This window comes from Theobroma cacao, chromosome 1 (assembly GCF_053813885.1).
Source record: "Theobroma cacao isolate CCN51 chromosome 1, ASM5381388v1, whole genome shotgun sequence".
Taxonomy (NCBI): domain Eukaryota; kingdom Viridiplantae; phylum Streptophyta; class Magnoliopsida; order Malvales; family Malvaceae; genus Theobroma; species Theobroma cacao.
The window spans coordinates 1794118-1808937 of record NC_142639.1 but is presented as its reverse complement, the minus strand read 5'-3'; the positions used below and the strand labels follow the sequence as shown (position 1 = coordinate 1808937).

Here is a 14820-nt window from a genome sequence, read left to right as displayed (position 1 = left end):
AATGTGGGAATCTTGCATGAGAAAAGACTTAAAACAGAGATGAAATTTTGAGTAAAAGAATGCTGCCTACTCTCATAAGAAGCAGCAGGCTGCCTATATCTCATGTTCCACCTCTTCCGGCCACATTAAAGGCCCTGATTTGTTATACAAAAAGATTACCTCCTTGTATATTGGGGTGCTGATAGGTAGAAAAACATAATATACAGCTACCTCCCTAGAAAGGCGAGGTATCATTCATTGTGATCAGACTCCGGATTTGAGATCATTCTTGTTTGGCCCTTGATTTCAGGTAGACGTCTCGGTTTATCTGGTTCCGCAGCACCCCTCACCTTTGCATTTGCTGATTCAGTATCAACAATTTTCAGCATGATATAGCGGAAAATAGGGAAAAAAGGCTAACAAGCTAGCAGTTTATGTAGTATTGTGCTAACCTGACCCTGTCATCTTCCTGAACATTATCCTAACAAATCGGAACTCTTCCTGATGCGTGCTGATGAATCTTGCCTACACATGTCCACAAAACCTTGATGTCTACATCTCGTTTACATATTGGAAGACGAAATAAAGAGGAACCCAAGTGCAGATATCCACACGAGGGCTATGTCAAATTAAAACCAAAGTCAACGGGATTACATACCATTTCAGAACATGCAAAGCCCATAAGTTGATCAACTTTAGCTTGATGCCTCAACAAGAATGGACGCAGGCGGTTCTTGTATATTTGCTTAGCCCCCTGTTAGCAAAGCAATTTCATAATGTGAATATACCAACATAAATATCATAAAGAAATAGGTTTCAAAGAAAAATAATACAAGCAGAATTGCAATTAGAAATGAAATAAGTGGGACAAAAACAAATGTATTACTTTAAATTTGTTAAGTTGTTTCCCCTATCCCCTGATTAAATTGGTTTTCCATTTGCTAATTAGCACTAAAGAAACCAACAGTCAGAAGTCTGTGACTCTGGAAGTTCTATGTTGCTTCATCTAATCCTGAAAGAAAACAGAGTAGATACCAAAACCTTGGTGAAAATCTAACCGTGAAAAGAAGGAATCCTTGTAATTAGATAGTGGATTGTAAGAAAACGCAACAAAGCAATTAAAACAGAGGATGCAGAAGAACAACATAGAAGATATAAAAAAACCTCAAAACAAATAAACATCTCAGCACCCTCTTTTTAACCCTGGCTTTCAGTATGAATGAAAATAATCATGATTTTGAACTTACTTCAGTAGATGGAAGTTGAAGCCAGACAAGAAATGCAAACTTGAAGTGATAATAATATGGAAACCTGTAAAAATGAAATAAATATTGAGTAATATACCAAGTTATGTAAGCATAAAGGAATATTAGATAGTTCACATGCATAAATGGTTAGGAATCAGAACACTTCAGGTCAAATGGTACCAGGAAAGAAGTTTGTCAGAGAACACTTCAACAATGGTGAAAGATCCATAAGCTGCAGTGATGAGAAGGTCATGTACTTCCAGATTTCAAAGATAAAAATGCTATTGACATAAATCAGAATGCTCACCATATCAACATAACACAAAGTTGAAAAAGAAAACGACCAAAACAAAAGCCAAATGCAATACGCAAGCCCTGGATTATAACACATCAAAATCCTAATGATTACCTTTATCTTTACTGTTAGTTAATATTGTCCCCTTTTACGGTTTCTGTCTTCATTTTTATTCCAAAGTGTGTGTTCATTGATTATATGAGTTTGTCATTTTGTCCTGACTCGTGTACTATAAAATGAGGAGGTAGGCAATGAAACCACTGCATGACCATTTATTGTTAGCCAACTAATTTAAAGCATCTTAACAATGAAACACTTGGGCTTCAAGTTTGCATAAAACAATTAAAAGAAGGTTTCGACTTGTACCGGCAAGAAACAGCAGTATAGAAAACAACAAACTGCAATTTTATGTCAGAAAATGCAAGGTGAATGTTCCTAAAATTTGATATAGGTAGAGGAAAGATGGTCAAAGCTCAAGAATTCAACAAAATGACAATGATTGCAACTTTAAATGAAAAGCTAAAGAACAATTTGCCGACCTGCCCAATATGTAAGCCACTTTTGCTGCTCATTTTCATCATTTCTTTCAATTGCCCTAAATGTAGAGTATACGGGTAAAACAATCCCCACAGAACAGCTGCAACACACCAAAAAATAGGTTTAGATTGATATCCACAAAGGGTGACTCCACTTAATGCTGGAGTAATCAACTTTATATCAAATATTTAGGAGAACATGTCAAGCAAGCTACCAAGAGACAAGAACTAGATTCAACTAGAACGCACCATGCGGCACGAGTGACAATGTTAGAACCAAGTGGGCAGAGAAGCAACCGTAACCCAACCTACATTAGATGGCATGCAAACAATTCAGAAGCAAGTTAAACATGTAACCATAAGAAAGGTAACAAGCATCAAAACTCAACACAATACCTAAACCAAACCATAAAAACATACGCAACAAACAATTCAAAATACTTTAGCAAAATCGATGAGCATGATCCCCGCAAAGAAATGAAACTTATTACATTCCCTAACTTAAGCAAACATAGAAAATCTAAAAAAAAAAAAGAAAAAGCAAGATATTATTACTATTTTCTCATTATCAGCTAAACAAAATAAACGGATAAATAAATATAAATTCCTCTATTTTTCTCTATGAACTCCGAGAGTATAAACATCAGAAACGATTTCTCTAACTTTTTACTCTTTAATCCAACAATGAGCAATATCGGCGCTGATTTTTACATGAACAGAAAAACAATCAGCTCATAATCTGAGATCATAATTTTCTTATGATCGGGGTGCAAATTTATTCCGACTTACACCAAATTTCAGCTAATAAATACATTACTATAAACTGATTAACAGATCCAAAAGGGTGATCAAACAAAATACAGTAAACAAATTAAAATCCAAAGCAAAAAAGAAAAAGAAACCAAGAAACCAAGAACATTAGATGAAAAGAGAAGATAGATTCAAACCTCGCTGGCTACATTGGATCCGAGAAAAGCCATTGCAGGATTCTGCGGAGAGAATCCAAATTAACCTGTATTTTTTACATTTTAATAATTAGGGCTAAATGTTTTTTTTTTTTTGGTACTTTTGGAGTTTTGGAATTTTCCAAGGCAAAAATAAATTTCATTTCCTGGCGGTAAAAACGATGTCGTTTGAACAAGGAAAGTTTTTGTTTGGGCTTCGCATTGTTAATGGTTGGGCCACGCCACGGGCTTTGAGTAGAATAAAGAAATACAAAAGTGTAATTGTTTGGAAGGGACAAAAAATGGTGGGAGTCGTAGTATTTGTTTTGTATTACTGTTATTGTTATTCATCTTGTCAAAGAATCAAATCAAATCATACCTAAATTATTATGATTCGGATAAATACGTTAGATACGGATTTCTAAGCTTTTAATTAAATGCCAAAATGTTAAAATAATTAAGTTTATAACATAACTTAATACTTTTCAATATTACTATATGAAATCTTTTACTCTACAATTAAGAGAATATAATTACCTTTTATAAATAGTAGTGCTTTGACACACACACACATATATATAAATGAAAACATAATATTTAAAAAAAAATTAAATAAGTTTTTATTTTTATTATATTTAATTAAATTTTATATTTTTATTTTGAATCAAATAAACAGTTAATTAATTATTTTTAATTAAAAATGTCACTTATCATTATTATATTGATATAAAAGGTAAAAATATCATATGATCTTATCATCATATAATATTATTATCTATTATGATATGTTAATATATCACATCAACGTACATGTATATAAATTATAAGTGATATTTTGATTAATAATAATTAATTAATCATAAATTATTAGAGTTAATTTAATTCAAAACAAGTATGGAAACTTAATTGAACGTAGAAAAAAGATTTATTTAAATTTTTTTAATAATTTAAAAATATTTTTAATATTATGTTTTTTTATAAAATTGCATTTATCTATAATAATAACAATTATAATCAAATAACTTTCAATATACATCTCTTAAGTAAAAAAAACAAATAAACGATTTACATAATTAATTAAAACAAATCAACTGTCAAATTGGATGAAATATATCATGATTTACATACGTTGAACTTTAGATTTAATTATTGAAGAGGAAATCTTATTATTATATTTTGAAAGAAACTTAGCTTTCAAATGAACTGAAATTCTTAAAATGGTATATTTTCAAGTAGGACTAATTATTTAGCTCAAAACCTTTTTAGACAAATACATCAAGTTTTTTCTCTATAAAACATGAACAACTTTAGGATAAAACAAAGATCTTGTCCCCTCAAAGAAAAAAGCAAACCTAAAAAATTTGATTTCATTATTGGGGGGTTGCCCCCTTGGAATACATCAGTTTTTGGTACACGGTTTTGTTTGAGGACTCATATGTTATGCTGGATATACATATTACTGGAATACTGGATAAGAAGAAACAAGGCCACCTAAAACTAAAAGGTATCCCCAGCTCTTTCATTATAACTACACCAAATCATACCAAGATACTATACTTGATACTAAAACATGGAAAGATCCAAACAAAGCAAAAAATTAAATTGGATCAGGATACGTACAATTACATCCCCAATCAGCCGCCCTCCTCCTCCTAATCCTAAATCCAGCTAGGCTACGGCTTAACACCTCCAAGCTGACGTGGTAACCAAGGCCCTCTCGTGCCAGCAAAGCACCAACTCAGCCTGTCTTTTACCCACGTGGAATCCCGTAACCTGAACCTTCCCTAACAAACACTCGGCTTGGAAATCCGCAAACTGACTCAAATGCACCGCCCTCATTCCCGCCCCCACAAACAGCTCCCTCCACGGCGGCGTCGTCCTCCTGGCCGCCGCCTCCACCGCCGCCAATATCCTCGGACGCAACAACAACGTCTCTATCTTCCTCACCCATTCCCCACCCGCGACCGCCGCGTCCAACGACTCGAACATCATGGCGTAAAACTCCAAGCCGTTAACGAAATTCTTCCGAAACGACGTCGTGCCTGACTCCATCCACACCTCGCTATCTACAAAGACGACGACGCTTGGATTGACCCTCCGAAGATCACTTAGAAACGCTGCGACGTTTAAACTGAGACATCGGAAAATAGACGGAGATAAAAGGATTGCCGTTTTTTCCCCGTCGATGAACTTAAAAGCTTTTAAAGACAACATTTCGAAGGTTCGAAGGAGAACAAATTCAATCTGGAACCTTAATTTAAGGTCTTGAGCGAACTGGAAAAGGTTGTCTTTGATAAGCCTTGTCTCAATGGCATACTCCTCGGGAACCACGGCGGTTATTCGAATGAACTTGCAGGAATGATCATTTCTTTCAGCCATTTCTCTCATTAAAGAAGCGTATTGGCCTCCCAGTCCGATATCAAAATCGATGATGTGAATCAACGGTGCTGAACCGTCCAGGGCTTCGAGGAGAGCTTGATTGGTCGTAAAGTGGTTGAACATGGGAATAGGGTTGATTCCGGAGAAGGCCTTGTAGGCTTTGATGGTTTGCACGATTTCACTCCATGAAGATAACCGAGTCGACCGAGTTGACCCGGTGAACAGAGACTGGAGAGCTTCGTTGAAGTAAAAAGCGGCTCTCTGTAACGGTTTGCCCGAAGGAGATCGTAGCCGCTGATTGAGCCGCGCCAATATCACGTGCGCGAGTTGCAGTTCGTGGGTGTCGAAACAATCCGCGGCTCTTATCAGCTCTTCTATAAAATCAAAGCCCAAGTTGAAGTTGCTAATAGTGTTTTGAAAATTAGAACTATTAGAAATATCGAGGTAATTGTTAGTAGCAGTATTAAAACTTTGATGAGATGGGTTTTGATTTAGACCCGAATAAAAATCGTAAAGGTTGTTAAAATCAGAATGGACCGACTGATGAGTCAACTCGCAAGATGTGAACTCAGGGAGGCTTTGGATTTGATTCTCGCAGGGACTAATAACCTGAGGATTAATAGTTTTGATAGGAGGCACAGATTCGTCGTCTAATCCCAAGTCTTTCATGATGGAATCCCAGTCCATGTTTCGCAGCACATACTCGCCCCACTCAGGAGAAGGGGCCTGATGATGATGAGGATCCGACGAGATACAATTTGAAACATCGACAGAATTCGTAACCGGCTTCTCGGGCACGGGACTAGGGCTACGACGAGGATCAAGAACGGAAGTTGGCTCATAGCATGAGGTCTGAACACCGTTAAGCCCGTGGAAACTGATGTTCCGGGCTATACTGTTATTGTTGCTGCTGCTGTTGTTGTTAGTTTTTGGGCTCGGAGAATGGTTGTTTTGTGGGGAAGTAACGGGGACTCTCATAGCTTAAGAGCACAAAAGAAAGCGCTCTTTGTGGAGCTTTTGGTTTCTTCGGTCTTCTTCTTCCTTCTTTTTGGCTTTGTGGGTTTTAGGGTTTGAAAGTGTGAGGAGGAGGAGTGAAGGGGGGGCTTTTAGAGGTTATAATTGCTGGCTTTTTATCTTTGCGTGGTGGGAGAGTGTGTGTGTGCATGGAGGTGGAGAGGTCAATGGGCTTTACGGGTTATGGGTGTGTTTGATGGAGGATGACATGGCATGACCATACCATCCACATACATGCTCGACACAAGTCAGACCTGTCTTTTTATCAACTTTGAGGCTTCAAACTCAAGCTTTTGCTTTGTTAGTTTGTTTTGCTTTTTATGGGATTCCCATCACCCCGCATTTTGTTTCTTAAATTCACAGAACTTCTCAACATCGATTTAACACGTTTAGACAGCAGAAGGTGGTGGTATCAATTATTTCTCTTTACTAGTGTTGTAGACTTTGATTAATTTAGTACTGAGTCTAGACTATATTATCTCTTGTATTTTATCCTATGAATTGACTTGCATGATTGTACTTACATAAATGTAATCAATGAAAAATCCATAGGAAAAGGAACTCATACCATAAACCTAGATCTCAACATTTTTAATTATTGTTTAAATAGACATGCGACCAAACCAGCTGCCCTTGCCTCATAAAGAATGGTACGAACCCTAACATGTCCAAAGACAAAATTTAATTTAATTCAAAGTTATAGATATCAAACAAAAATCTTCTGTTTAATTTTTTTTAATAATTTTACATTACTATTAAAGTTACTTACTGTTAAAATTTAAGAATCAATAATAATAATATAGATTAAACACATAACGTAAAATTATAAAATAAATACTAAACAAAACATAAAATGGAGATGAGAGTTTTTATTTATTTATTTATTTATAAACATTATCTAAGATTGGTCAAAGTGGGTTTTAAAATTCAAGAAACTCGTGGAAAAAAAAAAGGTAAACAAAAGAAATATGCTCTTTTTTATGTTTCTTTGGGAAATAATATAATGTAAATTAACGTGGGAAGATTGATGCCTAATAAACGAAGAATGTGGTTAATGAATCAAAAAACAAAGACTTGCGAATACGGAAGGCGACGCGTAAGTCAAATTGCGTGCGTTAAAGCTCTATGGTTTTTTTCCTTGCCCCTACCGCTCCCAATCAGGACCCCACAAAAGTTCCAAATGGCGAGCCAAAGACAAGCACCAGCACCTCCCCTCTCTCCCTTCCCCGTAGTCACATCAGCTTGGAAAGGGGCATTATGATAAAGTAGTGAGAGGCTACTTTATTAAACTCATCCCCCTCCATGATTGATTGGCCCCTTTGTATCTTTCTTCTAACCGAAAAAGAAAGAAGAAAAATGTTTAGATATTTTAACTGTTTAACCAAATGAAAAGAAAAAAATCTAATTGGTAGTCATATTTGAATTTGAAAAGAATATTGGAATATTTGAGTTGTTAACTATAAAAAAAATAGTGTAAATTTTTTTTTTGTGACCATATAAAATTGATACTATTTGGTATGATAGAATTATTATGGCAAAAAATATTAAGATAAAAGGAAAACTTTTCATATTGCCTATATCAATAGTATCATAGCTAAATGAGATTAATTGATTTGTAATAGGGAAAATTAACTTTTCTTCTTCTTTGGACAAAAATAATTAATGATGTATGAAACCCAGCTATATGCTAATTTGATTAATTATATATCTTTTATATTATATTGAGGAGCATAGTTTTTATATATATTATTTTTTCAATTAATATTACGTGAATAATTCTTGTTCTCACAAAACCTTAAGTTGTTAGTTCAATAAAATTATCAAAATATTTTTAATTTAATATTAATCTATTTATTCATATTTAAATATATTTTTATAATTTACTTACAAAAGTAATAGCCTAACTTTATATTAATTAATATTTAAGTTTTTTCATTTTGTAATGATCCAAACAAACTACAACATGAAACTATGTTTAGGAGTGAACTATATTTTTCAACTTTGTGATGAATATGACTAAAAGCCTTCATTGACTTCTTAACCAACGCGTCTTCGTTCAATCAACCAAATCTTTGGGCTGCAGAAGTTAAAGATATTCAAAAGTAGAAGCTTCAACAATTTTCTCAGGAACCAAACAAACGGGGAAGGACCACGATCGAAGAACACATCCTTGGCCGATCCTACAAAAGTTAGGGAGGCAATTCACCCCCGAAAAAGATAAAAAAAATGAAAAAGAAATGAAACCAAATTCCTACCATCCACGTATAACAAAACACAAACCCTTTAAAAAACACGTATAACTCAAGAATTGACATGGACGTTCACATTAGCTTAGCGGCGGCAGCAGCAGCAGGCCAGCGACCCCATCAGCCCCCGTAAAAGTTCATGGAATTCATGTTGACAAGCCAAGTGAACCCCACCGTTCCCTCTCACGGTAGGACCCACAAAGCGACATGGAACTGTGACAGGAGTGGCCAGTGGGAGGTGGGGGTGGTGTCCCACAACAGGTTCCCACCAGACGGCTTTTTGTCGGTCATGCATGGATGTTCTGTTCCAAGGTCCAAAAGAAACAACCCTTATGACTACTAGTTCCCAACGGTACTGTTGATGAAAGAGCGCGTAGTAACCACGCCCACGTAGGACAGCCCCGGCTTTTTGGCGGCGAGAAAGAAAGAAAGGAAAGAAGAGGAAAGATGGAGGGGAATATGTTCCCGATTGATGACAGTGCGTTTCCTCTGACTGATAAATCTCTATCCGTCCATTTACGTACCAGAAAGAAAGAAAATATATCCCATGCCACCCCCTCTTTTCTTTTGTTTTTGTTTTTGTAATTGCACTTTAAGGTAAAAGTTTTATTGCCCACCTCCCAAAAAGATGTCTTAACAAACTTTATTTTTAATTTTTATTTGTTAAACTTTAATTACTTGCAAAGAACATGAAATGTTTTTAATTCTACAAATTAGTGGCAACATATCTTTTTTATGATGTTAGCACTTATTTCGCAATCAAGCTTATGTGGGTCATTTGGGGTTTTTTTTTCTAATAATTTAAACTTTAAGGCCTTTTCCTTTCTTTTTTTTTTTTTTTTTTATCAATAGTATTGGATTTAGATGGTTCTATAGGTGTGAATGCTTAGGAGGGATCCGATGCTTAATCTATATAATGTTGAATCAATTATCAAAGGATCTAGTTTTTTTTTTATGAATATATAAAAGATATAATTAAGATTTACATGGCACTTAAATATTTAATTCATTAATTGATACATGATCTTCTATCTAAATAGTAAGGTTCGAATTCCCTTCTCTCAATTTAAAAGAAATTAGAATTTACATGATTAAACAAAATTCCTATCCACCAAAGCAATAAATTATGTTTACACTCTTTGTGATTTTAATTTTTCTTACATAATATCTTGTAGTTTAATTTTTCCCTTATCAGCACTTAGTAGGTTTTTTTATCAATTAGCACCATATGTATAATTTCTACTCCAATAAAGAGTTAAGCTATTAATTTTACCAAATACGATTATAAAAATATATTTAAGTACGAACAAATAGACTAACTTTAAATTAAAAATATCTTAATAATTTTATTTGGCATATAACCTAAGTTATGTGAGAACAAAAGTTATCTACAGGGTGTTAATTGAAAAAAAAATTACAAGATATCACATGAACAAAGTTGAATTAACAAGAGGTGCATGTAGAATTTACCTTTTTATATAATAGCTTCAAAAATTTTAATTTATTATCAATTGATTTAAATGTTTCCTTTTTTTAACATGATATATAAAAGTCTTCTTTTTTTTGAAAATCTGCTTACAATTGATTGCAAATGTTAAAGATTCTTTATTATTTGAAAAAATTATACTTTTCCCTACCTATATTACAAATTAATTTTTGGTTAATTAATTTGGTGTTTCATTTGAGAAGAAGCAACATGATTAAATGGGAAAAACTAAAAGTTAAACATAATTAACTTTAAAAAGAAAAGTGTCTAGAAAAGCCTCTAAGAAGGTCCCATATGGTAAAAGAAGATTATAAACTAGAAAGCACCTTCTCAAAGTTTGAGAATTGTTGTTGGTAATAGAAAATTCTAGCATACCGGCCATATGCTGTGTATAGAGAAAAAAAAAACACTAAATTATGATTGCTTTAAAGAGTGAGAGCTTTTCTGTACTTAACCATGGATACTTTGACTATGAAATTTGCAGAAAAAATCAAGGCAAAGGATTGTTTTCACATCAGGAAGTCCAGCTCCATCTTCTATTATCTTTACACCATGGTAATATAAACAATCAATTAAATTGACATCAGTAAAAATATAAAGAATATTCCTAATGCAAAAAATAAAAAAACCCAATGATTCAATTAGCATCTGAATTCTCGAAGAACCAATAATTGTTCAACATCTGTCAAGCTGATCAAAGCCTCATCTTCCCAAAAAGAAAACATTTTCCTCACATACACATGATTTGCATTGCAACTTGCAAGAATACCAGTAGTATTTTGTTGGGAATAATTTTTGTGAGTCAGAATACTTAGGTATTAAGGTTCAAAAATGAAATCACACGGAGCACACGCGGTGTTGGGAAAGGAAAGGGGGGAAGGCTTGTGGTTCACAAAAGGCGGAAAAAAACAAAATATTTGAGATTCTGATTTATATCATTCACATAAAGATGGTCTCCATTACCCCCTAAAAAGAAAAGGCAAAGGGGGGAGAGGGGGGGTGTTTGTGGGCAGCAGCAGTGGAAGATGATCTTGGGGGAGGATCTTCTATCTTCTATTCAACAAGTAACCTTACACCTCCTTTTTGCAATATGGAGGATCCTTAGGATATGTTGATTTTGCTTTGGGAAAAATACCCTTTGATTCAATTAGTTTTTCTCAGTTTTTTTCTCTCTCTCTCTCATATTAACTATAGCATTTCTTTCTTTCTCTTAATTGTGATTCCTCCACATTTTTACAGGTGGGATCCCAGTCTTTGTGCCATATGGTGGACCATTAGGGGTTTGCTGACAGATTAAGATATCAGATGGTATGTGGTGTATGGTCAAAGCCTTAAAGGTGTTTGAGCATATTTTTCTGCCCAACTTGAATTGATGGGAAAAGACCAACTCTTGGAGTCCAACTTGATGCAGAATTTTTAAGCATCATAGGCATGCACTAGTTGGTAACTTGGATTATCATGGCCTAAGGGGGGAGAATTGAAGAGTTTGTAAATGAACAAGAATACAAGACACCCAAGCCCACTAAAATGAAACATAATCCTAGATCTCCGATAAACTCAAATAGGTGCCCAGTTTGCAGTTTTGGGGGCTACTTTTTTCTGGGCTTTTTGCCCTTCCCTTTGTGCAAAAAGTAAAATCCGAGCCAACATCAAATGTAGTAGTAGTATATATCTGCAATGTAGCAAAGGGCCAGGCCTGGCTTCAGCAATCCTTACTCCTTCGGCATCCTTCGCGGGTATCATATAAGCTTTGGTTCTTTGCTGCAAGGCAGAGGCCAGGCCGACAATCATCCCAGAGCCAGTCGACAGTCCATAGCGGCATACCCTTTCCTGCTGAAACCACGTGATCTTTGCGGAAATTAAGACGATGAAGCCGCTCAGGTTCAACTTAATCACCTGCATGCACTCTCTCTCGGTTGGATTGGATCCAAACCACTTTGAAAGATAGCTGGAAGAATTCTTCTAAGCACGTGCCAGCTGTTGCATGGGCATGCACGTGTCCAAACGGAACTCCACGTAATGTAACTTTCTAATCTCATCACCACCATTCTTCTGTATGGTCAAGATTTAGAGAGTGTTCACTACTCAGATTCTCATCTCTTTCTCTTGATACAATGCTGAAGGGAACCTTGATTTTCCCATTTTCATTTCTCACAGTTTTATGCGTTCTTAGTCTGTTTCTGGTCATTGCTGAAGCTTCGCATAGAAATGCTTCCGCTGTGGGGCATTGGGTGCAGAAACATGAGAGGACGCCCTTAATTGAGACAGAATATGGTGAAATCTCAGCCGTTAAATTCACTGATGGAACAAGAGGTCCATACCATCTTCAATTCATCACCCTGGAGCCAAGCTCCCTTTTTCTTCCAGTGCTGCTGCATGCAGATATGGTTTTTTACGTTCACACAGGTACCCTGAACTTAATAGTAATTCAGGATGGTATTTAATGAAAGTTGCATGGAATTTCTCATGGTTTTCCGTAATCTTTTTCCTTCAATGAAATTTTGGTTTAGGGAGTGGAACATTGAGTTGGACTGATGATAATGAGATAAGGAACGTGAACCTCAGGAAAGGAGATATATATAGGCTGCATCCAGGATCAGTTTTCTATGTACAGAGCAGCTTAAAGCCTGAACGAGAGAAGTTTAGAATTCATGCAATCTTCTCTAATGCAGAAGATGACATATATGTATGACATTCTTAGCTACTTTTTTTGTTCTCCATTTGTTTCCCTTTCTTCTTGTTTTAATTCTAGTAACTAGACTAAAATCATAGTGACTTTTATGTCTGAACTTCGGACTGTTTAATTTAACAAATGCAGGAGCCATGGGTCGGGGCATACTCAAGCATTACTGATTTGGTCCTTGGCTTTGATTCGAAAGTCCTCCAAGCAGCTTTTAAGGTAAGATTTTAACTTTAAAAGTTGGTTAGGGGCTTTCTCATTTAAGATTTTTGGTCATTCGACCCAATTCAATGAACGTGGTACCCCAATCATATACATGCAAATAAATTTGGGTTTTGACATGAATAATGATTCTGCTTTGTGTTAATTTTCCTATATAAATGCGAACTTCTGTCTCAAGGTACCCGAGGATGTGATAGAAGAAGTGATGAAAGCAACTAAACCACCAGGAATAATTCATGCAGTGCAAAAGAAAAAGGAGAACTGCGAATGGCAAGCTCGACTCTTGAAAGCCTTTCTAGGGAGAAACAGGGATGGCTTCGATTCTATCAATGGCAAGAAGAAGAGAACAAAAGCATATAATGTTCTTGAAGCAGATCCAGATTTCAAGAATTGTAATGGCTGGAGCCTTACAGTGGACAGACATGACCTGCGTTTGTTAAAGAGATTCCAACGTTGGAGTTTTCATGGTGAACTTGACGAAGGTAGGTTAACTCAGCTGTCCTTGTGGAATTTGCTAAAAGTGAAAATGTTGTTGCACGTATTAAGAAGATTCTCCTTGTAATTTTTCTGAAGGGTTCGATGATGGGACCACACTGGAATCCAAGAGCTTCTGAGATAGCAATAGTGTTGCAAGGTCAAGGGATGGTTCGGGTGGTTTGCCCTGGCAATGCCAGTGAATCTGAGTGCAAAAGCATGAGGATTAGAGTCAAGGAAGGAGATGTGTTGGCTATACGAAGGTTCCATCCCATGGCTCAAATGTCTTTCAACAATGATTCATTTGTTTTCATGGGGTTCCGCACATCAACAATGAGAAACTATCCTCAATTTCTAGCAGGGAAGAGCTCTGTCCTGCAGGTCCTGGATAGACAGATCTTGGCTATGTCACTCAATGTCACAAACACAACAATTCATCAGCTTTTAACCCCACAGAAAGGATCAGTCATATTAGAGTGTACTTCTTGTGCTGAGGAAGAGGAAAGAAAAATGGACAAGGAAATTGAAAGGGAAAGAGAGCAAGAGGAAGAAGCCAGGAAGAAAGAGGAGGAAGAAGAAGCCAGAAAGAGAGAAGAAGAAGAAGCCAAGAAGAGAAGAGAAGAAGATGCAAGGAAAGAGCAAAGAGAAGCCCGAAGACAGGAAGAAGAAAGGCAAAGAAGGGCCAGGCAAGAAGAAGAAGAGAAGGGAAAACAGGAAGGCGAAAAGAAGCAGGAGGAAGAAAGACGAAGAAAGGAAGAAAAAGAGCAAGTAGAACCTAAGAGGAGGAAAGGAGAAAAGGAGCGGCACGAGGAAAGGAGTAAGCGAGAAGAAGCTGCAGCTAGGGAGCAAGAGGAGGCCAGGAGACAGGAAAAAGAAAGACAAAGGAGAGCAGAACAAGAAGAAGAGGAGGCCAGGAGGGAGAGGGAGAAGCCAGGAAGAGAACCAGGAGAAGGTGACGATGCGGGTGAACGAACAGTTCTGAAGAAAGTGTGGAAGATTTAATCCCATCCCTTGTTGGATTTTTTAGTCCTTGGTTTTGCACGAGTAGTGAATAAAAGGCTCTCCTACTATGCTATCTTATGTTTAGGCATTTAGGTTCCATGTTTAAGTTTGTGATCTCTGTTTTCTGGGTGCTGATCTTAAATAAGCTCTTTCTTTTTTCCCCCATTGACTGTATTGAGACAGCTCTTTCGGCCCTTCTCAGATCCTCAGTCCAACTAGAGAAACTTTTTACCAAATTATGAATTTCTTGCTTTATTTAAACTTTCCTGCAATCATTAGGACTATTTGTCATGCTATATAATCTGTTTTCGGCGGC

The 14820-nt window shown here is 36.1% G+C and overlaps 3 protein-coding genes across 3 annotated transcripts; 1 reads left to right on the top strand and 2 right to left on the bottom strand.

Annotated features, from left to right (window-relative positions):
• Window positions 1-25: 25 nt before the first annotated feature.
• On the bottom strand, window positions 26-3297 carry HVA22K (HVA22-like protein K). Its single transcript, XM_018129743.2, has 8 exons — window positions 3005-3297; window positions 2307-2365; window positions 2061-2158; window positions 1407-1458; window positions 1227-1290; window positions 638-733; window positions 432-504; window positions 26-340 (listed from the first exon to the last, which is right to left on the bottom strand). Exons 1-8 carry the CDS (start codon window positions 3035-3037, stop codon window positions 231-233), a joined length of 585 nt encoding a protein of 194 aa, XP_017985232.2. The 5' UTR covers window positions 3038-3297; the 3' UTR covers window positions 26-230.
• A 1052-nt stretch (window positions 3298-4349) lies between these two features.
• HAM4 (GRAS family transcription factor) lies at window positions 4350-6569 on the bottom strand. Its single transcript, XM_018114355.2, has 2 exons — window positions 5878-6569; window positions 4350-5754 (listed from the first exon to the last, which is right to left on the bottom strand). The coding sequence occupies exons 1-2, from the start codon at window positions 6356-6358 to the stop codon at window positions 4682-4684; spliced, it is 1554 nt and encodes a 517-aa protein (XP_017969844.2). The 5' UTR covers window positions 6359-6569; the 3' UTR covers window positions 4350-4681.
• Window positions 6570-12036: 5467 nt separating this feature from the next.
• LOC18610970 (vicilin-like seed storage protein At4g36700) lies at window positions 12037-14719 on the top strand (the record flags this gene model as incomplete). Its single annotated transcript, XM_088808953.1, is given in 7 exon segments — window positions 12037-12142; window positions 12323-12532; window positions 12637-12812; window positions 12945-13025; window positions 13207-13470; window positions 13472-13510; window positions 13602-14719. Coding segments are annotated over 7 exon segments (1779 nt in total), but the record flags the coding sequence as incomplete, so codon positions are not given.
• Between the last annotated feature and the right edge of the window lie 101 nt (window positions 14720-14820).

Excerpts from the sequence above, each read along its gene's own strand:
- HAM4 (XM_018114355.2), bottom strand. The coding sequence starts at position 6,358 with ATGAGAGTCCCCGTTACTTCCCCACAAAACAACCATTCTCCGAGCCCA. Across the intron at positions 5,755-5,877 it reads CCTTTACGATTTTTATTCGG|AAGAGCTGATAAGAGCCGCG; the intron begins GTCTAAATCAAA and ends TTGATTTTATAG.
- HVA22K (XM_018129743.2), bottom strand. The coding sequence starts at position 3,037 with ATGGCTTTTCTCGGATCCAATGTAGCCAGCGAG. Across the intron at positions 2,159-2,306 it reads ATTGTCACTCGTGCCGCATG|CTGTTCTGTGGGGATTGTTT; the intron begins GTGCGTTCTAGT and ends GGTGTGTTGCAG. Across the intron at positions 341-431 it reads CAGGAAGATGACAGGGTCAG|CAAATGCAAAGGTGAGGGGT; the intron begins GTTAGCACAATA and ends ATACTGAATCAG.